The following is a 26,426-nucleotide window of genomic DNA, read 5'->3' on the forward strand; positions in this document are numbered from 1 at the left end:
CCATCCAGGGTGAGAGAAAACAAACCCGGAGGGAGACTTTTCCCCCCAAGAGGAGAAGGCCGCTGAATACCCCCCCATGCCCCCGCCCCATGTTTTCCCGAGGAGCACAGAGTTTCGGTCGCTCCAATCTGGAGTGGGGGGGGGGGTGGGAAACCAGGGAGGGAACCAACAGAAGGCCCTCGGCGCTGGACCTCAGTGTCCAGGCAGAACGATGGGGGTTGAGACACTCCTTCAGATATCCTGGACGGAGGCCGTTTAGGGCTTTAAGGGTCAGCACCAGCACTTTGAATTGTGCTTGGAAAGGTACTGGGAGCCAATGTAGCCCTTTCGCCTCCACTGTTGCTCCTGAGTAGCCAGTGCGGCCCGTCGGGGCCTCAAGTGCATGGAAGACAGTCTCCAGCTGGGCTGATGAGGATGGGACGTTTCGTCGTCGGGCTGCGCCAGGAGGTGGGGCAAGCGGAGATCTGCTCAAAAGGCCGCGGTGGGGGGGAGCACTGCCCCCATCGGGTGGGTGGGGGTTCTGACTCCCGACGCCCCACCCCATGGGTATAATGGAGCCCTAACTCTCCACTCCCCAGCGCCCTCCTTCCTCGGCTGGGCGCTTCTTACTCCCGCCCACCCCCATCCCCCCCCCACCTCAAGAGGCGGTGGAAGAGACTGGGCTAGCGCAGCCTCCCCGCCCAGTTATAAAGGCGGCTGCCCTCCCCTGCCCATCGGTCGGTCGGTGCCGCTGCCAGTCCGCTCTTAGGTCCCGGACCCGCCGCCACCATCACCGCCGATTAAGGCTCAGACGCTGCCCGGCTCTCCTACTTTCAGAGGAGATGATGGATTGCTCCTACGACGATGATCTGGACGAGCTTTGCCCAGTCTGCGAGGACAAGGTATCCGGTTACCATTACGGACTGCTCACCTGCGAGAGTTGCAAGGTAAGGGCCGGCCGTCGAGGGACAGCGACCCGCTCGGGACTGCCTTCCGCAGTCGAGAAAGGGGCTTAGTGGTCTTCTTCTTAGGAAGGAGAGAGGGAAGAGGTTTGAGATCAGGGATCCCCAAATTTGAACCCCCAAAAATGTTTCAGGGCAGCAGCGTGGGCTTGTGGGGTCGGATGCCCTTCTTTAAAAAAAATGCAGGCTCCCCCTTCCCCAATGAACTCCGCTCCACCCGCCGACTGAATAATGACCCCCGGATGGGATTATCATAATAAATGCCGCATTGAAAATTGGCTATCGCCCTGGGCTTCTTAACTGCAGCGCCCTAAAACACCCCAGAGCAAAACCGTCAGTGCAGAAAATTATGGTGGCGTATTTTAATACATGACGCTGGACGTGCGTATTTAAAAGAGGTTCATCTCTCGGCTAGGGATGGGGTTTACAAATATTTGCAGGGCAAAACGGTGAGTACAGGATTGAAAAGGAAATAGGATGCAAACAAAATTTGAATTATTATCGCTATCACTGCTTCATGGTTATATGAAATAGTGATAACTGCTTCAGTATTATTAAAAATAATCATTAAAATTAAGCCATGCTACTAATATTAGCAACATAATGCAAATCATTATATTGATTAAAATAGCTCCAAAATTATTGTTAAATATATTTTTCTTAAGCACCAAGCCATCCACATCGAACTCTGGATTACCCAGCGCTTCAGAACAGTATTTCATTAACCCCAGAACCTTTCCCATATTCTGTTGAAAATCCCGGTACATATTTCGACCTGTAGAAGCCGTCACTCATCTTAATTTTCTCGGGCCCATCTCTGTAGCGCAGCCCCACAACGCTCGCCCTGTAGAACCCACAATACGGCCTCAGTTCCTTTGGGGGTTTTGTTTTCGATCATTTGTGATATTTTAGAGGCCACAGGAGGACTGCGAATGTTTATCACTTCTCTTCGAACCCCGATTTTACGGATCGCGAGTTTTAAGGAGTCCGTGATCCGGCGCCCAAAATCGCATGTAACGCCGATTTGATGTCACTCCCATTCAGGAGCGATACGTTCCCTAAGTCTGCTCCGGGGAGGGGGTGGGGCCGGGGGGCAAATGCTTCCCCTGCGCGGCCTTTTCGTCCCTAAAACTCTTTTCGAAAAATGCGCGGTAGGAATTCTTTGGAAATCTTATCTGAGAATGAATAAAATGCTTCCGGAATAAACGAAATCGACTGGTTTGCGGGCGACTCGATCAGGAAATGTGTCCGGGAAAATGCATCCCGGTCTGGAGTTCTCAAAAGGTGATTCAATGAAGGAGATTCGTCTTTTGGGGAACCGCAAGTCTTAGCAGTTAATATTATTAAAAAACTGAACCTAGGGGAGCGTTTGGCGGTTGGGGATCTGCGGACGCTTTCCGGTGAGCAGCATGTGCACGTCGGGGTGTGGATGTGATGGCAATTATTTTCCAAGAAAGTGCCTTGTATATTTTTAGGCGCGGGAAAATATATGGCTGCGCGAAAGACGCCCGAGGACCCTGCGCACCTCTTTCCCTGGAGTCGAGGGGGTGAACCAAATGGAGCCCCGGAGCGCTGCACTCGGCCCTTCTGTGCAAAAGGCCTAGTGGTGCTCAGGACCAGACCCGGCTGGCCCGCTCCGTCCTTCTCTCCAGGAACGGGTTTGCGCCAAACAGGGTCTCCGGAGGCCGCCAGAGGACGGTGCTCGGCGGGGGCCCCTGCTGGGAAGGGCCGCTTTGCAAGCGGTGGGTGCGAGAAGGGTTAGGGAGAAATGGGGGGGGGGGGTGAGGCGAATATTGCCCTCCACCCCCCCCACCAAATGATGACACCCAGCAAGGGCATCCCTTTAAAGTGAGATTAGAGGGAACCAGGCAGAGGGCCTTCTCGGTAGTGGCGCCCGCCCTGTGGAACGCCCTCCCATCAGATGTCAAGGAAATAAGCAGCTATTTTATTTTTAAAAGACATCTGAAGGCAGCCCCGTTTAGGGAAGTTTTTAATATTTAATGCTGTATTGTTTTTAACACTCCATTGGGAGCCGCCCAGAGTGGCTGGGGAAACTCAGCCAGATGGGCGGGGTATTATTATTATTATTAATAATAATAAAAAAAAATAAAATAAAAATGTCTGTTCTTGGTCATTTTTCTGCTTTGTGGATTTATTTATTTGGGAAGACATTATTCTGTTTTTCTTCGTTCAGTTCGGTTTAGTTTCTTTCCAGTTTCCCCGTCCTCCCTTGCTGTCTCTAAAGGTGTTTTTGCTTGCTTGCTTGCTTGTTTTGAGACGGTGCTTTTGAGATTCCCACCTTAATGGTAGGATCAAGGAAGGTGGGGGAGGGAGAGGCCCAAAGACGGAAGCCTCAGTTTACCAGGATGTGTCTCGGGGTATGTCTGTCACATTTGTCGTGAGGCTCCCACAAAGGAAGGGCAAGGTCCATGGAGTCTCTTCAAACTTCCGGAGGTGCCCCCCATCATGTGTGTGTGTGTGGGGGGGGATCAGCAGCTCCAGCTTGAAGGCCCGGCCGCCCCCACCCTCACCACCAGCGAAAGGGAGATGCGCTTTCCCTGGGGGACTGATAATGCCCTAAGCGCCTTGCGGGGGTGGGTGGGTTGCCAGTTAGGCCCTGTGAGAAACTCTAGTCTTAAGAAACATCTGCCACCCTGTCTCAGTCTCTCGCTGGAAAAAGTGTATTCCTTCACTTACACTTCAGAATTATAATTAGAATTATTAAATGTATTGCTCACTCTTCACCAGTAGGTCCCAGGGCGGCTTACAACAATCTGAAATTCAGAATTAACAATGTGTGGTAAGCCGGCACTGCTCCCCCCCCCCCCCCGTGGTTCTTGCAGTTTAACATCCTGGCTGAAGGTTAGATTCCAGGAGGCAGAATATGACAGGGCATGGGGTATCTGCAGACAGGTGCCGGGGCTGAAGCGAGGGGGTCTGGGCAGTGGAGCCAACTGAAGAACCGTGCCCATCTTGCATTCTGAGAAGAGGCGCGCTCTTGAGGCTCCCTTTCCCCAGGGTGAGGCCACCTCTTCTAGGGATTCATCCCTGGAGCTGAGCCGCCCCCCCTGTTCTGAGTCGAAGATCTTTTTATTTAATTGCCTGAGGTTGTGACGTCATCGGCGGCGTGCAGAAGTTCACAAGACAAAATGACTTGCGGAAATGTGCTTTATTTAAAATAATCACAATATAATGTGGTTCTTCTCCTTATGTGGAGGTGGTGATGGTGATGTGATGTGATGGAATTGGAATAATAATAAGAAAAAAATATTTTTACCCCACCCATTTAATTGGGTTGCCCCAGCCACTCTGTGGGTGGCTTTCAGTATATATATATATAAAATAGTAAAACACAGTAAAACATTACACCTTACAGAGCTTCCCTATACAGGGTTGCCTTCAGATGTTTCCTAAATGTTATATAATTACTGATCTCCTGATGGGGGGCTGTTCCACAGGGCAGGCGCCACTACCGAGAAGGCCCTCTGCCTGGTTCCCTGTAGCTTCACTTCTCGCAGTGAGGGAACTGCCAGAAGGCCCTCGGAGCTGGACCTCAGAGTTTTGGGTGCTTGTCGCCCCTCCTTGATAGGAGTCAGGGAGGTGGCGATGGTGGGGGCCAGAATGGGACAGCTTGATTAGATGCTAATTATATTGGAGCTGTGGTCCCCAAAGGGGTCCCTGGCTTCCCAATTCTCCTCTGCCCCAGTCAGCATGGCCACCAGACTGGTTAGGGGTGATGGGAGTTGTACCCTTTGCTATCAAGTGCTTGGGTCCAGGGTGCTCCGGTTATTGTCCCTGCTCAGCCCTGAAACTCTCCCCTGTTGTGCCACATTTCCCTCCTCCTCTCACCGTTGCTCCATCCCTGCTTTGCTCAAACGTCTCCCTCTTCCATTTCCGAGCTGCCTCATGTGGATATGATATGATATGATATGATATGATTTCACTCCTGGTGTGATGTGTGGTCTTCTGCATGTAGTTCCAAACTGTGATAATTTACAACAGGTACTTTATAATAAGCAAACATCCAAACGTGGAAACTATTATTTTATTTTAAAAGCCACATGTTCGATCTCCAGCTTTTCTAAGTAGCGCTGGGAATGACCCCTGCCCGTGAGCTCTGCTGCCAGTCCATACAGGCAGTGTTGAGTCAGGTGAACCAAAGTTCTGCCTAGGTATGAAGCAGATTTCCATTTTCCTGAACTGCTAAGACCAAAAAAATTAACATGGTATAAGCTTCTTCATCAGATGCATATGGGGACATGACTCTTGGGTTGTGGTATTGTTTAGAGATTGTTGTTGTTGTTGTTTATTATTTATGACTACTTTGGAATGTTTGTAATTGTGTGGGTTTTTTTACATGTTGTAAGCTGCCTTGAATATGGTTTTAACTTTGGAAAGGCAGCACACAAATAAAATGATAGAAAGACAGAGAGAACGTTAACTGTGAAATCAGAGGGAAATTAAATGGATTTATGATTACTAATAGTATCACTATCATCTTACAAAGGGCCCCAAAGTGTCTATCAGCTGTAAAGACAAAAACAGTCTATGCCCACAGACTCACCACCAGAGAGACATGGCACAAAAGAAATAAACAAGGAGGAAGGCAGAGGAAAGCAAGTGTTGGAGCAGTTGCTTCCTGACTGGCCCACGGATGGGGCCAGGTTGGTCTCCCCTTTGCAGTGTTGCTGTTCCTTGAACAGTCCTTCAGATACCCGTGATAAAGGATGCAAAAATGGTTACAGTCACCCTTCCCAGAGCAGAGTTGATGATCATAATGCTTTGGTACATGTGTAGTGGGATACACTCTCACACATATTCAGGTCTCCCGATTCCACCCTGCTGCTTTCCCAGTTGCCCCCCTTGTGTCCCAAAGAGCGCCAGAGGGAACTGGGTTTTGAGACAAGGAGCAGAGCTAGCTATCTAAACACATTTAAAAGGACACAGAATGTTAATTGGCTGAATGCCTGGCTGAAGTAAAACATTTTCACCAGGCGCCGCAGATATGTATTGGAGGCGACAGCCGAGCCTCCCTGGGGAGAGCGTTCAGCAAGCGGGGAGCCACCACTGAAAAGGCCCATTCTCCTACTGCAGCTCTCCAGGTCTCCAGTGGAGGGGGCAAACGAAGAAGGGCCTCAGGTGGTACAGTCTTCTCCCTCCTGCACCCGAGCTTCATCTGTGTCGGGTTCACCGTGAGTTCCTCAGAATCATAGGCTCTGCTCTGGAAGGTCTGGCATATTTACTGTACTAAAGCGAGAGTTATAATAATAATAATAAATTTTTATTTATACCCCACCCTTCCCAGTTCAGAAAACCGGGCTCAGGGCGGCTAACAACAAATTTAAAGCACTTAATTGAGGCAACAAAAAACAGCTTAAAATACAGTATAAAACGTGAATAACAATAAATTCAGAATTCAAAAATCAATTGGGGGGGAAATCCATCCAACAAACATTAGATGATCACCAGGGCTAGCTGGCTGAGTTAGTCCTATTTGGGCCAGCGAGGAGACCAGGGGAGAATGAGCTGTGGGATCCCAGAGCAGGTAATGTTCATAAAAAGGGGAGGGGGAGGGAAGGAAGGGGAATAAAAGATTAGGCTAAGTTCAAATTGAGAGCCAGGTGGAATAGGTCTGTTTTACAGGCCCTGCGGAAGGAATTAAATCCTGCAGGGCCCTGGTCTCATGGGACAGAACATTCCACCAGGTCGGAGCCATCACTGAGAAGGCCCTGGCCCTGGTGGAGGATAATCTGACTTCCTTAGGGCCCAGTGTGGGAATGTTCAGGGATGCAGGAGAGGATATATTGTCTGATTATATCCTTATCCAACTTGTGTTAACAAGTTCCCCAATTTCAGCAGAGTAACACATTCCCCTTTATTTTAAGTTTGCAACAGCAGCGTTTGCTCAGGCTCGCTAAAGCCTCTATAATAACTGTTCTGGTAATTTCGCCTTATTCCCTCATAAAATAGAAGAGACGACACAGTCTTTTACAAAAGTATAAAAAGAGTTTACTCACATTCTGTTCACATTCAGATCCCAGAAGGCAGACTTAGCTTAATGAAGTAACATACACTTGGAATCTATCTCTTAAGAAGACAGTCCCTTTGTCCTCTCTTGGGAAGCCAAGAGGGCATCTTTGGCTTAGTAGATGTTGTGTCTTCGATGCATGTGGTGAAAGAGAGAGATGGCTGCCCTGCCCTGTGCTTTTGTCATTACCTGCACAGGTGAGGCCACACCCACCTCTAGTCATATGCAGAGGAAGTCTGTCCCAGCCCAGAAGGAAACAGGAAGTTTACCTGCTGGCTGGACAAACATCCCTCCCCATGTGTAAACATGTTCACTCTAGGAATGTTGTACTTGACTGCTCTTGTGTTTCACATCCCACACCCAGGACCTCTAAACTATGATTATTCATGGACCTTAAGGACCTCTGCGGGGCATACCAGGAGAGGTGATCCCGTAAACAGTTCCACTGGGCATACTCAGAGAGCATTTTTGAATTCTCCTCCCAAGTGACAGCTGCTTTGGGCAGGGTGGGGTCTTCAAGGCAAGGAGTGTGGGACCCACCTGTGATCCCCGTTTCTGGGGAATTCTTCGCACTTCCAAACTCCTTGAACTTCTCACACTTTCCCCGCACATTTTATTAAGATGTGGTGTTAAGATGTTAAGAACGGTGGACTCATAATCTGGTGAACCCGGTTCGCTTCCCCACTCCTCCACATGCAGCTGCTGGGTGACCTTGGACTAGTCACACTTCTCTGAAGTCTCTCAGCCCCACTCACCTCACAGAGAGTTTGTTGTGGGGGAGGATGGGAAAAGGAGATTGTGATAAAGCGGGATATCAAATCCAAACTACTCCTCTTCTTCTTCTTCTTCTTCTTCTTCTTCTTCTTCTTCTTCTTCTTCTTCTTATCCTCAGGGCTTCTTCAAGAGAACAGTGCAGAATAACAAGCACTACACGTGTACGGAGAGCCAGAATTGCAAGATCGACAAGACACAACGCAAGAGGTGTCCCTATTGCCGGTTCCAGAAGTGCCTTGTGGTGGGCATGAAACTCGAAGGTGACTCCAGTTGGCATAGTCTTGGGCGGGTGGGAGGGGGTGAGTCTTTGCAACACAGAAGGTAGGTGCTGACGGGAAAGTGCCTTCTGCCAAGTGGGTGGGGGAGGGATCCTGATATCCAGCCTATGTCCTGGATGCTGCTGCCTCTGAGCTAACCGCAGCCAGGAGGGCTTCTGCTTCAGCCCAAACAAGATGTGGGGACGTGAGACTTGACGTGGGCGGGAGTGGGTGGAAGGACTGGTGACTTGACTCCTACCAGCCATTTTCTTCCTCATTCCCCCTCTTAACCCCCGTTGCTTTTCTACCTCTGAGGGGGTGGGGAAGCAAAACATATAGGTATACATGCATTTCTTGCCTAGAATGCAAAACCTTCCCTGGCCAGGACGTGCGTTTTTGAAAAGAGCGCGCCTCCACACACAGCGTTCACCCAAACAACAGTGCCAGGTGGTTTAAAAGAGACTTTTTGAGATGTTCTAGATCTGCTTCCTTTATATCTTTAGCCTCTTTCCCCTCTACCCACCCCGTCCCCTAGTAATCCCCCCCTTCTCCTTCTGCTGGGTTTCCATGTGTCCCGTGTGGGTCTCTAGAAGAAGGGCAGGGACCTTACCCTGCAAGGACTCTTGGAAGTGAGACCATGTAAAATGTAAAGGAGCTGAGGGCTTTTTCTGTGTATGCTGTCAAGCTTAGTTGCAAGCCACAATATCCTTATTACTATTAATTCAGTGTTCCATTTGAGTGGAGGCCCCCTAAGGCCGTTATCATTGGGAAAGTCGGATAATGATGACAGTATTCTTGTGGTTCCTCAGGAGCCAGTGATGGTAACCAACCTGGAAGGCTTTAAAAGAGGATTGGACGAATTCATGCAGGATGATAAGGCTATCAATGGCAGCAATGCTTTCAGACGTGCTCAGATCCTGCTTGCATGTTTCCCATGGGGGTATCTGGGTGGCCACTGTGAGAACAGGATGCGGGGCTGGATGCCACCCCCCCCCCCGCTTGGGCTCCTCTTATGTTCTTGAGGCAAAATGCCTGTGCAGCCTCTTCTGACGCTCTTATGTCCAAAGAGCGTTTCGTGCCCGCCGCCCCACCCGCGTCATAATGCTGACTCTTTGAGAAAGGGCTAGCAATAGGGCGATAATTAAATCTGACAGGACTCCCTCCCCACGTCTCATTGCCCAGGCCCAATTCCTGATGCTCGGTGCGCTTTGCTGGAGAAGTCCTGAAAAAAACCCGCATTTATTTTTATATTGCTTTTAAAACCCGACTTTCCAGCTCTGTTTCCACTGAGTGAGCTGAAGATTGGTATATTTCCCATTTAGAGTCTAGCAATTAAAAAGCCGCAGTACCGATTCAATGCACACTATTTGCTGGTACTCCCAGTTTAAAACCCGACTTTCCAGCTCTGTTTCCGCTGCCGCTGCCGCTGCGGGTTGCTGTCTTGTTCGTGGGGACCTTCCTGCCTTGGAGAGCTGAGGGCTGCCTGTAGCTTGCAGCGGCGTGGCAGCCTGGAGAGCAGGATGGGGCGGCGGCTTTGAACGACATAAAGTGAAAGTAAATTCCTCCATGGGGTGGAAAGGAGGAGGCGAGGCTGGGCGCTGGTCCCGCAGGAGGCTGCTCCACAGCATAGTAGTCTAGGTCTGGAAGGACATGTGTCTCCGGGAACCAGTTGGGGTTTCAAATAATAAAAACAAGATAAAAATAGACACACAGAGAGATCATATGAGAGCCATCTTCAAATACATAAAGGGTTGTCACATGGAAAATGGACCATGCTTGTTTTCTCCTGCTCCGGAGGGTAGGACCCGAACCCATGGTTTCAAGCGACAAGAAAGGAGATTCATTCAGACTCAGCATCAGGAAGAAATTTCTGACAGCCAAAGCTGTTTGACAGTGGAAGGGTCTCCCGCGGGAGGTGATGGTCTCTCCTTCCTCGGAGGCTTTGAAGCAGAGGTTGGAGAGCCACCTGTCAGGGGTTCCGTAGTTGTGATTCCTGCACTGCGGGGGTTGGGCTAGACGACCCTTTGGCTTCCTCCCAACAAAGCCCAAGTAAAGACTACCAATTTTATCAGATCATTAAGGCTAGTTCCATAGTTGCCAGGCTTGCGATGAGGGTTGTCTTGAAAATGATGGTTCTGTTGCCTATGTCATAAAGGAATGCCAAATCATATAAAGTGTCCGGAGGTTCTACTCGTCTTCAAAATCTCAGATATGTGTGCTTCTCTCCATTAAAGCTGTATTCCAGAGTGTGTGGTACAAAGTGTCCAGTGTAAGATTTTGGGCTGTGTTCCACTGAGTTGAAATTATTATTATTAATTAATTAATTAATTAATTAATTACATTTCTAGACTGCCCTTCATCCGAGGATCACAGGGCAGTGTACAATATAAAATCACAAAAAATACATCCCTTAGTAACAATTAAAAAACAATGTCCCCCCACAGTTTAGAAGGCCACAGATGATGATGATGATGATGATAATTATACCCCACCCATCTGGTTTGGTTTCCCCAGCCACTTTGGGTGGCTTACAGCATATCTAAAAACATAATAAAATTAGCCAAAGGTCTGGCTGAAGAGGAATGTTTTTGCCTGGCACTTAAAGATATGTAGAGATGGCACCAGGCTAGCCCCCCATGGGGAGAGTATCCCACAAGTGGGGAGCCACCACAGGAAAGGCCGCTTCTCATCTTGCTGCCCTCTGGATCTCTCGTGGAGGGGCCACATGAAAAAGGGCCTCAGAGCTTATGGATAGAAGCGGTCCTTGAGGAGTGGTGCTCCTGAGCCATTTAAGGCTTTATAGGTCAAAACCAGCACTGAATTGGGCCTGAAAACTAAGTGGCAGCCAGTTGAGCCACACTTGGCATTATATGCTCAAACTGTCTTATTCATGCTGCCAAGGTCATATATAAGACCGATTCTTTTGACAATATATTTACATTTGTATCATCAAAAATATTCAGTAACATTAATTTTGGGCAACGAACAATAGTTTCTTTAGCAATATTTATCATTCATGTCAAGAATAAATTCCAAAAATCTTGCACCAAATTACAGTAAATGATAATATGTACGAAGTTTATTGCAGTCCCTCCAACTAGTAGGTGATAAAGAAGGAAATACTTTTGACATTTGCAAAGGAGTGCAATACCATCTGTGAAATAATTTCAAGGAGTTTTCCCAAAGAAATCTGGAAGCAGATTTTAAGAACTGTGATTCCCAAATTTTATTCCCGTCCTTCCCAAAAAATATCCCCATATTTGTGTGCAAATATATAGTTCCCATATCTTTTTGAGGGGTTCCATAGATCCATTGATAACCTACATTAAGCAATATAGAGTATAATTAAAATCTAATCCTTTCCCTGCTCTACCCATTGTAATTTTCAAATTTTGTTAAGGGTGATTGTCCCTTCACCATCTCCAGTTGCACATACAGACTCAGACATGCTTATGGGTGAGCTGTGTGATAAGCCAGTGGAGATAGGGTTTTTGTGTATGTGTGCGGGAGATACTTTGTACATGCTCAGAAGCACCTTCTACACATATCCCAAGGCATGTGGATGAAAGCAGGCAGTGCCAAGAAGGCGTGTCTGTGTGTTTGTTTGGGCACTAGGGGTATACCAATTTCCTGTATCATAATGGGATGCACTTTTGCTTAAAAACACTGAAAAAGGGACTATGGAAAAAGGTTGCCCTGAAATGAAAAGTTGGAAACACTGTATATGTAAAGTTACTACTCATAACTATCAGCACTTTTAAAAACTTCATGGAACTGTTTATAACTTTTACAGCTGCCTGGAACTTCCTAAAACTGTGGCGAATGTTCAAGAAGAATCCAAATATTGGTCTATAGGGAAAGATTTTTGGGCAAACAACTAAACTTCTTAATTTTTAATATTTCTTTCTGTGGCAATATACAATTGTGGTTGGAGAAACCCAGCTGGATGGGCAGGGTATAAATATAATCATAATCATAATCATTACAATGTCGCACAAGATCCTCAATTTATTCTCAGCAATAGAAGTGATGAACCATGTATAAAACATTGTACATGTATTAGAAAATTTGCAAGCTCTATTTTTCCTGTATACATGCTATGCATAATACATTATACAGTTACATATACAAAAATTGATGTATTGATTTCAGGGTGACCTTTTTTCAAAAGGTTTGGAAATGACAGTTCATTCCTTTGTTTATAGGCAAAAGTTCATCTAACTAAGCTACAGGAACATGAGGTTGTAAAAAAGTTCTAACCCTAGCAGACACTTCCCTTTCCAAAGATCCCAGGGGAAAGGAATAAAAATAATATTAAGATTTGTTTTTTGTTTAAATCCCAGCAGTCCGGACATTTATTCCGGCAGGTGCTCAGCTTTTTCTACCGTTGCAAGGAAATAGCCTCCTATCCTGAGCAGTACCGAGTGTCTCGGCCACGGTCCCGACTCACTGGAGTCCATTGGGCACGCCCATTGTGCAGAACCTGGCTGGCTGGAACCCCTCTGATAGCAGGCGCCATGGGGGGGGGGAGAGATCTGCTCGGTGGTGAAGTGCCCCCACTTTGCATGCCAAAGGCTCCAGGTTCAATCCCTGGCACCCCCCCCCCCGTTTAAAAGGACCCTTGGCCGGAGAGCTGCTGCCAGCACAGCAGACAATAGCGGTGGGTTAGATGGGCCCTTAGCTAGAACCCCCACCAGTGTCCGCCAGATTCTTCTGTTCTGTGCCTTGGCGGAGCAGGTGTGATGAAACCTTGGGCCTCATCCTGGAGGTTTCTGAGCTACAATTCCCATCAGCCCCAGCTGATGGTGGTTGATGGGAGTTGTAGTCCAAAATATTTCTTTGTTTGCATTTATATCCCACCTCGTTCTCCAAGGAGCTTAAGGTGGCAGAGGTACAGGGTTCTCCCTTCCCGATTGAATCCCATCGCAACACTCTCTAGCAATACCATTGCAGTGCCTTTGAGTGCATGCAGAGTGCCCATACCCTTTGATGCCTTGCGACTGGCCTTCACGTGGCTTTATCCACCAGGGGTCGCCGTGAGGGGCGGAGAAGGGCTATAGTTCAGAAGGTCCCAGGCTTAGTCCCCAGGGACATCTCCAGGAAGCAGGGCTGGGAGAAGACTCATGAGGAGATGCTGCCAGTCAGTGTAGACAATTCCGAGCTCTATAGACCAGGAGTCTCTGACTTGGCAAAAGGCAACTGCCCCACGTTCTTTTTTTTTTTTTAATAAGATATTTATTAAAATTTTCCATTTTATACAAACAAAGAAAAAATTAAAAAGAAAAAATAATAAAAACACATAAAATTCATAACTTATTTTTCAATAACATATTTCCCTGACCTCCTCATGCCTCCCCTTCTTGTATTCCAGTTCAAATTGTTTATTCAGCAAATCCTTATCTCATAGCATTACAGCTAAAACCCCCTTATTTTCTATCCATCTTCTTAAATTATTGTAACTTAAACTTTTACTTATATACAAAGAAAAAAGAACTATTTTTTCATATTCTTTTGTACCATTACAGCTAGAAACCACTTAATTTCAATCCAACATCACTCAACATTCCTTAATATTACAGTATTTTTGTAAATAGTCCTTAAATTTCTTCCATTCTTCTTCTGCCGACTCTTCTCCCTGGTCACGGATTCTGCCAGTCAATTCTGCCAATCCCATAAAGTCAATCAACTTCGTCTGCCATTCTTCCAGAGTGGGTAGATCTTGCGTCTTCCAATACTTTGTGATGAGTATTCTTGCTGCTGTTGTAGCATACATAAAGAAAGTTCTATCCTTTTTTAACACCAATTGGCCGACCATGCCCAAGAGAAAGGCCTCTGGTTTCTTCGCGAAGGTATATTTAAATACCCTTTTCAATTCATTATAAATCATTTCCCAGAAAGCCTTAATCCTAGGGCACGTCCACCAAAGGTGAAAAAATGTACCTTCATTATCTTTACATTTCCAACATTTATTATCGGGCAAATGGTAAATTTTTGCAAGCTTGACTGGGGTCATGTACCACCTATATATCATTTTCATAATATTTTCTCTTAAGGCATTGCATGCCGTAAATTTCATACCTGTGGTCCACAACTGTTCCCAGTCAGCAAACATAATGTTATGTCCAACATCTTGTGCCCATTTAATCATAGCAGATTTAACCGTTTCATCCTGAGTATTCCATTTCAACAGCAAGTTATACATTCTTGATAGTATCTTAGTTTTGGGTTCTAACAGTTCTGTTTCTAGTTTGGATTTTTCCACCTGGAAGCCAATTTTCTTGTCCAAATTATAAGCCTCCATTATCTGAAAATAATGAAGCCAGTCTCGCACTTTATCTTTTAGTTTCTCAAAACTCTGCAATTTCAATTTGTCACCTTCTTGTTCCAAAATCTCCCAATATTTTGGCCATTTGGCCTCCATATTGAGCTTTTTCTGAGCCTTCGCTTCCATCGGTGATAACCACCTTGGGGTTTTATTTTCAAGTAAATCTTTATATCTTGTCCAGACATTAAACAATGCTCTTCTGACAATATGGTTTTTAAATGCTTTATGAGCTTTAACCTTGTCATACCACAGATATGCATGCCACCCAAAAACATTGTTAAAACCTTCTAGATCCAAAATGTCTGTGTTCTCAAGAAGTAGCCATTCTTTCAACTAGCAGAAAGCTGCTGATTCATAATAAAGTTTAAGGTCCGGCAGGGCAAATCCGCCTCTTTCCTTTGCATCCGTTAATATTTTAAATTTTATTCTAGGCTTCTTGCCCTGCCAGACAAATCTTGAAATATCTCTCTGCCACTTCTTGAAGCAATCCATCTTGTCCACAATTTGCAATGCCTGAAATAAAAACAGCATTCTCGGCAATACATTCATTTTTATAGCTGCGATACGGCCCAGCAAAGAAAGTTTCAAATTTGACCATATTTCTAGATCTTTTTTCACTTCGCCCCAACATTTTTCATAGTTATCTTTAAATAAATTCCCATTTTTTGCTGTCATATTGATCCCCAGGTATTTAACTTTCTTGACCACTGTTAAACCTAAATTAACTTACGTGGACCTGAGTGAAAACTATATACACAATACCCCTGTTGGCCAGAGTGAGAACTTCAATACATAACACTGGGCCTTCCTGGCTGGATTTTGTCTGACACCTTTTCCCCGCTTTCTCTCCCTTTGCCCCTTCTTCTCCTCCCTTCCTCCTCCCTCCAGCCGTGCGTGCCAACCGCATGCGGGGTGGCTGGAACAGGTTCAGGCCCATGTACAAGCAGGACCGAGCCATGAAACAGCAGAAGAAGGCGCTGATCCACGCCAACAGCTTCAAACTGGAGACGGCGGCCCAGCCGCCCATCGTGTCCCCGGTGCAGGCGGCGGAGGAGTCCGGCGGGCTGTCGGCCTTGCTCCACGGCCTGAGCCAACACCACCAGCCTGAGGTGGCAAAGGGGCTACCCCCGCCCAGCAGCAGCAGCTCCAGCAGTGGCAGCGGTGGCGGTGGCAGCGGGATAAGCAGCTCCACCGCCATGACGCCCATCGACTATGAGTGCAGCTCCTACGGGACGCCCGCGCTGGCCATGCCGGTGTCCTCGGGTCACGGGCCGCTTTCGGGTTACCACTACCCGCCCTTCGCCAGCTGGGCCATCAAGTCCGAGTTCCCGAACCCATACGTGATGCATCCAAATGAGGCAGCCCCGCCGTACCCCTACCCAGAGGTCTACCCCAGCGGCGGCTCCCCAGCCACTGGGGCCGACATGCCCGACGTGATCCTGAAGTTGCTGGAGCAGGAGCCCGACGAGGCGCAAGTCAAGGCCTGCATCCTGTCCTGCCTGCAGGAGGAGCAGAGCAAGGGCCTCCACAACAAGCTCAGCGCCTTTGGCCTCATGTGTAAGATGGCAGATCAGACCCTCTTCGCCATCGTGGAGTGGGCACGCAGCTGCATCTTCTTCAAAGAGCTGGAGGTGAGGGGGGGGGTTGTTGCTTTTCGCGGGGCGGGGGATGAACCCTGAGAGGAAATGGCTTCCCACGACCTACATCTCCCCGACTTGGACATGTTTCCAGCGGTTGCTTTGTTTGGTCCCGGGGGTGGGGGTGGGTGGTGAGGAGGAAGGTTGAACTGTGGCTGGAGCTGGCTGAAGCGAGGCCTGCTTTGAGCACGTGCAGAGCTCAATGGTTAGAGTGTCAGACTAGGAAAAAGTTAACAGTAGATTGGGAGCAAAATTCTCTTAGCGGTCTGTCCTGAAATGATGACGAACTTAACACCAGTGTGTACCTCACAGCATACCGGTAGTTTTGAGGATAAAATAGAGGGGAGGCCAAGGTAGAATATAAATGTGATATAACAGTAAAAGGAGGGTTAGGCAAATGTGTGGGGTGTAAGGTGAACAGTGGCTACTAGTCATGATGGCACCTCCAGAGTGAATACTAGTTGCCTGGGGCTCAACAGTGGGAGAGAACTGCTAACACCCCCCCCCCCCGCAAATGTCCTGCTTGCGTGGTGAGTTCATGCCTCCCCCCCAGTGGAAATAAAGACACATGACACAATTATTAAGGTTAATGGGCTAAATAAGACCACAACTTTATTGGTTACAGGTGATGAACGGTATTGGCTTAGGCATTGGTCCTAACCGACTATATCCGGCTTCAGCCCATCCGCTTGAAGTCCAGGAAGGGTTAACCACCAGTAGGGGGAGTCCTGCTGATGCACATCAACTAGGAACTCCCCCGGGGTCACCGATAGGGGGCGTGCCTTAGGCCCTCACCTCTGTTTTTGTTTTTTTTAAAATAATATTTATTACTTTTAAAGATTACAGAAAAGGAAAAGAAAAAGAAAAAAGACAAGAGAAAAAAAACAAAAAATAGAAAAGAAACAATACAATACAATATATAAGCAATACAAAACACAACCTAAACACATTAAACTAAACTAAACTAAACCCTAACCCACCTTAACCCTAAACAAAACAAAACAATAACCATTTAAAAGCATACATCACACCTTTTCCATACTCTAGCTTTCATTCCCTTGTTTCCTCGACTTCCTCTCACCTCCCTTTTTGTATTCCACTTCTATTAACTGTTTCAGCAAATCCTTTCCATCTTTCTCTATTTTCTGTCATATTATAAATATCTTAACATATTTTTTATCATTAAAACTAAAATACTTATATATGCTTAACTCCTTATAACATTTCTGCTAAGGCCATAAAATTCCTTTCCACCATTTTTCTATCATTCATTAATTTTACAGTATTTCTATATATAAACTTTAAATTCTCTAATCTTCTTCCACCATCTCCTCTCCCTGGTTTCGGATTCTGCCAGTCCTTTCCGTCAATTCCATATAGTCCATCAACCTGGAGATCTTATGTCCGAGGCTCTTAACTCTTTTCCAGGTCCCTTCTGCAGGTCTTCTTCATATTCTTTAATGCCAAAGAGCAGATCTCGGGAAGACTCCAACCTAACAATGCTTTTATTCCTTCCGGACAGGTCAGCCAAATTTCCATAGTTGAAGCTGAGGTCTATAAGATGTTTCATGACATGTTTCAAAAGTCCTCCAAATCCAAAGGCCCCCAGAACTCCAATCTCCTCCAGACCCAAGTCCATGTCCCAAAAGTCAGTTAATCCCTGCATAGAGGGATCTTTCCAACTTTCCTTCTTCCGTCCAAGCTGGGATCCAATCCACAAAATCTGGCTTTTTCTAGATTCAATCATAGAAGGCCTCAATTTGTAATCCTCAATTTGCTTCTGTAAGGCTGAGGATCCCGCTTGTATTACTTTAGGCTCAACAACCACAGCTTTCTCTTTCTCCTCCACAATCTGTCCTGCCAAAGTAGATTCTTGTACCAAGTCCTGAATTGTTTCTGTGTTGGTGCTCACTTTTTGACTCCAATTAGTCACTTTTTGATCCAAGTTGTCAATTTTAAAAGACATGTCATCCGTCTTCTTATGAAGCTGTTCCAGCGAGTAGCTTATCTTACATAATACCGTCACAATGGCTTCTCCTGTCAACATTTTGAATGGTCCAAGGTGTTGGAATCTTCAAAGCCATATCAGTCAGAGGAATTGGCCACTCTCCAGGTGCCCGGCATGGATTCCTTGTTGACCTCCCCGTCAGCGACTCCCGGCAAGACAAGGCGAGGTCTCTATCGGCCGATCCTCCTCAAACGTGAGAAGAACACAACCACTCCTCCCCCATCCCCAGGGAGGGGAGAGAGACAGACAGAAATGTATTTACATGCCTTTATTTCTGTCTTTCCAGCAGTGCAGAGGAAACATGTCTGCACCCTCTTTACAGCAATAGCAGAGAGGGAATAACTCCTCCCATGTACTTCTGGTACAGGGTCATGTGCCACTCTGAGCTAACATCCGGTGCTCAGTGCACATAATAGACTGTCCCTTGTTCCCACGGTACAGTCCCATAACATCAACATCCTGTTTGGCTTTCCAGCCATCTGGAGCACTCAGCAGCATTGCTCCTTTTTCGTAACAACCTCCCCCAAAAGAATCAATGCGTGTTGCGGCAAGCAAAGCGTGGTCCAGAGAAGAAAACAAACAGTTGTTATACACATAACACTCCCCTGTTGTTTCAGTTCCACCCTTGGAACTACCCGCCACTGGTTTCCCCAGTGTACCTCTCTGGTTGTCTGGCTTCCAAGGAATGAGTGCATCTGCATTACCTTGGCTAGCAACTCTCTGTTGTGTCTTTGTCTCTGACTTAGACACAGCTCCAACCTGTTCTCGGTTGTGTACAATAGCAACACATGCAACAGCTAAGTTAGCAAACTCTTCTGAGTACCTTTTGGGTGGTTCACCCTTTGTGACTCTCTCAGACCTGCGTAAGAGGTGCTGATCCTCTCTGCTCACTGGTTCAGTCTCAGGACTCTTAGGAGAACCAGTTCCAACAGTAAACAGTGGCTCATCCTTCACCTGTGAAGGTCTATGCATTGTGTGAGATTTCTTCTCAATGACTGTGACAACTGAGCTCTCTGAGCTATCACTGTCGCTCTCAGTACCACTGTACTCTGTGAAATCATCATCATCTGAATCGTCCTCTGTGGGAAATGTGTGTCCTATCACTCTCTCCTGTTCAGGAGCACTCTCTAGAAATTTTGTGAGAATCACCTGACCAGATTCAGACAAAATTACTCTGTAGAGACCCTTTTCATATCCCACAAAAATGCCTCTGGCATTCTTTACTCCACCTGGAGCTTCTGTCCTCACATGAGACCCAAAAACCTTGAAATGGGCAACAGAAGGTTTTCTCTGGAACAGTTTCTCAAAAGGAGAACTTCCCAACTCTTTCGAAACCTTTCTCACCCACGCATAACTAAACGACATGAGTGACTCCGCCCAGAACTCATGTGGCAGATGTGAACTAAGCAATTGCGCATTCATCCCCTTTTGCAATTCTTTGTTCACCCATACACAGACACCCCTGTTCCACGCTTCCGCTGAAACAGCAACTTTGTGTCTTATCCCTTTCTTCTGCAGGAACCTCTGGAAATCCTGTAAAAGAAAAATCTGCTTCTCATCTGTGAAAAGACAATCAATGTTAGCATCATGCATCTTTTCAACCTTGTCACAAAACTCCTGAAACCTTTCCAAGGCTTCCTGTGGCCTCTTTAACACATAAACCCAGACAAAGTTAGAGAAATGATCCACACACACAAGATAAAATCTTGCATTGCCTCTAGATGGTTCTAGAGGACCAATCACATCAGCATACACCCGCTGAAATGCTCTGTCGACCCTGGCCACCTTCTTGGCGCTTGTTTTGGTCACACCTGCAAGAGAAATCAAGTTAGACTCAGAATTACATTCCATGTAATCACTTTGGTCGAAAGTCAACAAATACAGTCCATCTTTCTCTCTGGCAGAAAGATACAACTCTCCATCTTTGAAGATCTTGCAGCTCTCAGCATCATAGGACAGTTTCAGTCCTTTCTTTGCAATCTGTGAAACACTCAGCAGATTGAACTTCAATTCAGGAACCAAATAAACATTGTGTATAGTCAGGTTCAGACTCTTTAGATACACAGTTCCTTTCCCGGTCGCTTCCAGCTCCTGACCGTTGGCTTGTTTCACAGCGAAGCTTTGCTTCTTAAACGTCGAAAAGAGCTGCTTGTGCGGAGACATATGCACAGTACAGCCCGTATCGATTATAAAAGAGTGTCCAACATCTGGCGTGGTTCCTTTCGCCATCAGGGCCTTTGCAGGTTTCACCGAAGACTTGGTATGACCTTTGCCTGCTGCCTCAGGCTTTGCTGAGCGGCCCTCAGCTCCTTTCGGCTGGCGTGGCTTCTTGCAGTTCCGCTGAAGATGCCCAGCCTGTCCACAATTGTAACATCGGACAACGTTCAAAGCTACAGCATTCTCTCCAGTAGCAACATCAGTGGGGGAATTAGAACTCCGTTCTTCCCTCCCCCTGTCCTTGGCATCCATTTTGAATCCAAGTCTCAGCTCTTCCTCTCGAGCCAGTAAAATCCAAAAGCCTCTTTTGAGCTGTTTTTCTGCCTCTTGCAGGCAGGCAATCTGCAAGCTGTCTCAAAGTCAAAACAACTTTGCTTTCCCAGGCTCTGGCTGAGCCAGCCCCACGTGTCAGTAACTTTCCAAGCCGACTGACCGTTGTTGCTTAGCAACTGTGCATACTTCTCTTTCTTATCTCACCGCAAGTATGCCTGGTATGCAAGCCTTTGCTCTCAGAGCTGTTTTTCCAAACGCAGCTCTCCTGTGAACCAGCTTCAATCTGCATTCACACTTTTAGCCCGATATTCAGCATACCTTTTCGGGGCTCCGATGCTTGGAAAACACCCCCTCTTGGTGTCCAGCCGTCTGTTCAGCTTCTGGCTGCAATGCAGACGTTATCTTCTTTCCTTGGTGCAGAGGATGGCACACGATCCATCAACCTCTCACCTCTCATGCTGAATCCAATGGATCAGATAACCAGCAGCTTCTGCTACCATATGTTGGAATCTTCAAAGCCATATCAGTCAGAGGAATTGGCCACTCTCCAGGTGCCCGGCATGGATTCCTTGTTGACCTCCCCGTCAGCGACTCCCGGCAAGACAAGGCGAGGTCTCTATCGGCCGATCCTCCTCAAACGTGAGAAGAACACAACCACTCCTCCCCCATCCCCAGGGAGGGGAGAGAGACAGACAGAAATGTATTTACATGCCTTTATTTCTGTCTTTCCAGCAGTGCAGAGGAAACATGTCTGCACCCTCTTTACAGCAATAGCAGAGAGGGAATAACTCCTCCCATGTACTTCTGGTACAGGGTCATGTGCCACTCTGAGCTAACATCCGGTGCTCAGTGCACATAATAGACTGTCCCTTGTTCCCACGGTACAGTCCCATAACATCAACATCCTGTTTGGCTTTCCAGCCATCTGGAGCACTCAGCAGCATTGCTCCTTTTTCGTAACACAAGGTCAATCTCTGGTTCTCACAGTTACTTATCTTGCAGCTGGTGATTCCCCAGTTGCACTCCTGTGACAGTTTCAAAGACTCCCTCTAGAGGAAAACAGTCTCCACTTGTATCAATCCTTTCGAACACAATTCAAGCCATAAAAATAGTTTCAATTTCCAGTTACTTTTCCTCCTTTTTAAACGCAGAAGAGGACAATGGAAACAGTATCTTTCTCTTATATAACTAGCTGTCAAAAATGTTCTGTTCGCAGTCACTGGACTCTCCCAAAACTTCACTCTTTCTGGCAGCCCTTTTCCAGGTTTGGAGCAGTGGTAATTTGGTTTTTCACTCTCTCCTGCAGGCTCGCTAAGTCCAAAATTTCCCCCCTCTTCCCCTGCTTCCAAGGGGGGTTTTGTAGTTTTAACCGATGAAAATTTAATCCTTTGCCAAAAGCTTTCAAAGACTTTAGCTTATAACGTCTTTGCTTCAATCTATTTACAAAAGGGGGAGGCGGACTTCCTGTTTAAGACCTTCCCCGTTTCGATGCCAAATTAAGGTATTTAAACATCCAATTTTCCGTTCTACTCATGGGTAGTTGTTTAAAATCCAATTGTCCACAGGAAAAAGTCAGCGCTCTCCGGCAACAGCAATGCGGCTTCACTCCGTGAAAGAAGCAGTCAATTCGAAGCACCGCGCCACTCACCCCACATCGCTCCGGATCCCCAAAACAGGGTTTCCCCGCGAGTAGGGGAGGCGCAGAAGGTGCCAGCCGAATCCCAAGTTCACAAGCTTCTCCCGCTTGTGATTTCAAAGTAGACCCTCACCTCTGGGCAGGGAGGTGGAATAGATTGCTCCTGGGGTTTTTCCTGGGTTTGGGCTCTTCTGTCCTCTTCCAGTGACAACCTATAATTTAATAAATTATATAGAGATGGATTTCTCCCGGTGATGGGAGGCTTGAGGGTGGCTCCAAGCAATGGGAATCTGACGGGATGGGTGCTGTGGCTTGATCTGGGCTGAGGTCTTGTGATTTGTATTTGAATGGCCAGCAGGGTGTGGATGGAGAAATCTGAGGCTGGCTACAAGAAAGAACCAGTGTGGTGTAGTCATTAAGAGTGTCAGACTAAGACCTGGGAGAGACCAGGGTTAAAATCCCCACCTGGCTGCCATGAAGCTCACTGGGTGTGACCTTGGTCCATTCACTGCCTCTCTCAGCCTAACCCACCTCACAGGGTTGTCGTGGGAATTGAATGAGGAAGGGGAGAAAACCATGTACACCACTTTGAGCTCCTTGGGGGGGAAAGCTGGGATATAAATGCTAATGCTAATGATGATGATACAGTCATACCTCGGGTTGCAGATGCTTCAGGTTGCGCATCGCGCCGAACCTGGAAGTACCGGAACAGGTTATTTCTGGGTTTCAGCACTTGTGCTTGCGCAGAAGCACTAAATTGCGCTTTGCGCATGCGCAGAAGTGCCGAATTGTGACCCGTGCGTGCGCAGACACGGCGCTGCGGGTTGTGGATGCTGCGGGTTGCGAACGTGCTTCCCGCACAGATCACGTTTGCAACCCGAGTGTCCACTGTAATAATAAAAAAAGATAAAACATTTGAAGATATTAGTACTGTGCAAGTGATCAGTGCTGTGAATTGATGAGTCGACACGGGGGCAGGGAGTGGTGTTGTGTTCAAACTGTGGGAGATGGAAAATGTTTTGCAAAAGTGACTCTGAAATAATTGGAGAGGGCAGGAAAGTGCCTTGGTGGTAGAAGCTAAGACCCCCTCCACCCCACTCCCCGCCTCCTGCCGATAGATTGGACAATTGCAGTGTCTGGGCTCTCCCTCCAGACTGGTGTGTGGGTTCTATTTTGCAGCATTTCACTGACACAATAAGAGCGCGTTTGTGGTGGAGTTGCACCAGACTGTCCAAATATCATTCTGCTTTATTAGTTGTTCTGCAGTGTTATTGTGCTATTACTACCTGAAGGAGCAACTCTTGTGCAACAGATGCTGAATGAAAAGACGCCCCAGCCCACCGCTCCACACAATAGCCCTCACATTTCTGGTATGAAATGTTATAGGATTTCAGCAGGAAGTTATGGGGCCTGCACCAGTTGTGCTCCCTGAAACTTTTGCAGGGGCAAACTGTCCTGAAAGTGGGATAACCTATAACCACCCTGATACCTAGAGATGGGAAGGCCTGGAAAACCCCCCGGAAAAATCGAAAAAAAACCCAGGTTTTTTTCTGTTTTTCCCCAAAACTCTTTTCCCCCGGAATTTTTTTTTAAAAAATAGTTTGATATAGTTTCAATATTCCACACATTTTTTTTCAATTTTTCTTGAAAAAAACGGCTTTGGGAAAAAACAGAAAAAAGCCTGGTCCCGTCCCCCCCCCAATTTTTCAATTCCCCCCCACTGACACCAGGAGGCAGGTGCTCTCACTGTACTCTTTCCAGCAACTGCTCAAAACATTTTTGTTAGGGCTGTTGTAAACAGCCCATCTGAACACATAGAAGCTGCATGTGATTTACTTCCTTTTAACCACTGCTGACTTTAATCATCTTTTGAATACTCTTAAATACCTGCTTTTAACTGTGTTTTATCAATCATTTTAATGTTCTGTTGTATATTTTTGTTAACTGTTTAGAAGCTGTCTTACTATCATGCAGTTTATAATATATAATAACAAATTCAATTAAAAAAACCCCACACACTCCTTTTCCTTTCAAACAGAGTTTGAGCCTTAGTGCAACACTTCTGGGCCTGGCATGCAAAAAAATTGAAAGCTGTTTTTTAGAAGTCGATGAGAAAAATGACAAAGAGGAAGAAGAAATGGAAATGATAGCAGTAGTTCAGGAAATGAGATAGAAGAAACTGCATGCATATGTTGTGTCTTCTGTTTCTTTTCTTTTTTAAGCACTACTCAAAGGATAGACCTTCTATGGGGCTTAAATATTGAGGTGGACCTTAACTTCATTTGCTGTTGGTGCTAAGGGGCAAATCTGATTATTTTTTATGTTGATGGTTTCTTGCTTTTTTTGTTGCTTTTGAGGGAAAGCGGGGTGGTTACCTGTTTCATTGCAAGCATAATACTTTTACATACATTGCATTTCATGCAATTTGTAAAACTACTCTACACTGAACATTTTTTCAATTTTCCCAAAATTTCTATTTTTTCTGGGAAAAAACGGGGAGGGGAACATTTTTTTCTCATGGCATCAAAATTTCTGGAATTTTTACATCTCTACTGATACCATCATGAATGTACAATGACCAGTTTTGGAACTTCGTTTGCTTCCAAGATCTGTGGCTAGTTTCCTGATGGAAGCCTTCTTCCCTGGGGTCTCCTGTGTCTGATAAATACTTTGAAAGCTCATTGGAGAGTCTGTAGTGGGATGGTCTGCAAAGGAGGGCCATGGCTGCTCTTGGACTCAGCTGTAGAGCTTCATAGAATCATAGAATTGTAGAGTTGGAAGGGACCTCCAACCCCCTGCAAAGCAGGAATCTCAGCTAAAGCATCCAGGACAGATGGCCAACCTCTGCTTAAAAACCTTCAAAGAAGGAGAGCCCACCACCACCTTCCCAGGTAGTCTATTCCACTGCTGGACAGTTCTTACTGTTAGAAAATTCTTCCTAGTGTTTTGTTGGAATCCCATTTTTTAAAAAGTTGAATCCATTGGTTCGGGTCCCACCCATCAGAGCAGCAGAAAAGCAGATGGCTTCATTTGCCAAGTGAGAATCCTTCATATATTTGAAGACGGCTATCCCATCACCTCTTAGTCTTTTCTTCTCCAGGCTAAACATCCCCAAATCCTTCAAGCTTTCATCATAAGTCTTGATTGTGAACAGAGCTCCCCCCCCCCCCCCGGAACTCACCAGAACTTAGTTCCTGCACCTCTCAGGTGGGCACCATTGCCATTATAAGAGAACAATAGAGGCGTTCAGGGTGAGTTGTGGCACCTCTTTTTCTGGAAAAATAGCACTGGTTTTGAGACCGTTGGTCTTGGTCACCCTCCCCTGCACACATTTCAACTTGTCAACATCCTTCTTAAATTGTGGCACCCAGAACTGGACACAAGACTCCAGGTGGGATCTGTCCAAGGCAGAATAGAGCAATACTATGACTTCCAATGATCGGGACACTAGACTTCTGTTGACGCAACATAGCATTGCATTACAGTCGTACCTTGGTTGTTGAACGGAATCTGTTCCAGGAGTCCATTCAACTTCTGAAAATGTTCGACAACCAAGGCGTGACTTCTGATTGGCTGCAAGAGCATCCTGCACTCAATCAGAAGCTGCAGAAGCCACGTCAGACGTTCGGCTTCCAAAGAACATTCAAAAGCCGGAACACACACTTCCGGGTTTGCAGTGTTCGGGATCCAAAACGGATGAGTACCAAGGCATTCGACAACCAAGGTACGCCTGTCCTCCCCCCCTTTTTTTCTTTTTGCTGCTGCTGCATCACACTGTTGACTCATGACAGGTTTGTGGTCTATTTATTTATTTATTTATTGTGAATATATAGCAAAATACACCAGAAAAATTTAAAAAACCAGTAATAATAATAGCAAAATTTGTTGTTGTTTAGTTGTTTAGTCGTGTCCGACTGAAATATACTCAGAGTCGCAAAGTGATTTCATGCTCTTTATTCAGCTCATAGTGGTGAGGAGGAATGAATGAAAGTCCCCTCAAAGTATCTGCTTTATATACATTATTTACACAATGGGCTGCACATGATTGGCTAATTCCGGAATTCTACTGTAAGCCAATCAGGTTGTGGATTCACTTCTATCTGGAGCATGATTGGGTGGTTCCTGCCAACCAATCATACTGCTGCATTGTTCTAGGACCAATCAGACTGCTGCATTCTGAATCCTATTGTTCTAGGACCAATCAGACTGCTGCAGTTTGGATCCTATTCAACTCAGTACATAACACCGACTCTTCGTGACCCCCTGGACCAGAGCACGCCAGGCACTCCTGTCTTCCTCTGCCTCCCACAGTTTGGTCAAACTCATGTTC

At 46.4% G+C, this 26,426-nt stretch overlaps 1 protein-coding gene across 1 annotated transcript in view; it reads left to right on the forward strand.

Annotated features, from left to right (window-relative positions):
* Positions 1-821: 821 nt before the first annotated feature.
* Positions 822-26,426, forward strand: part of LOC310753835 (steroidogenic factor 1-like) — a gene marked incomplete at both ends in the record, with an annotated part of 61,939 nt that continues 36,334 nt past the window's right edge. The window contains 3 exons of the mRNA XM_083595195.1: positions 822-926; positions 7,862-8,003; positions 15,214-15,956. Of these exons, the coding sequence (XP_083451321.1) occupies positions 822-926; positions 7,862-8,003; positions 15,214-15,956 (990 nt within the window). The remainder of the gene's footprint in view (positions 927-7,861; positions 8,004-15,213; positions 15,957-26,426) is intronic.

The sequence above is a fragment of the Podarcis filfolensis genome (assembly GCF_964270895.1).
Source record: "Podarcis filfolensis genome assembly, chromosome: W".
In the NCBI taxonomy this organism is placed as follows: Eukaryota; Metazoa; Chordata; class Lepidosauria; order Squamata; family Lacertidae; genus Podarcis; species Podarcis filfolensis.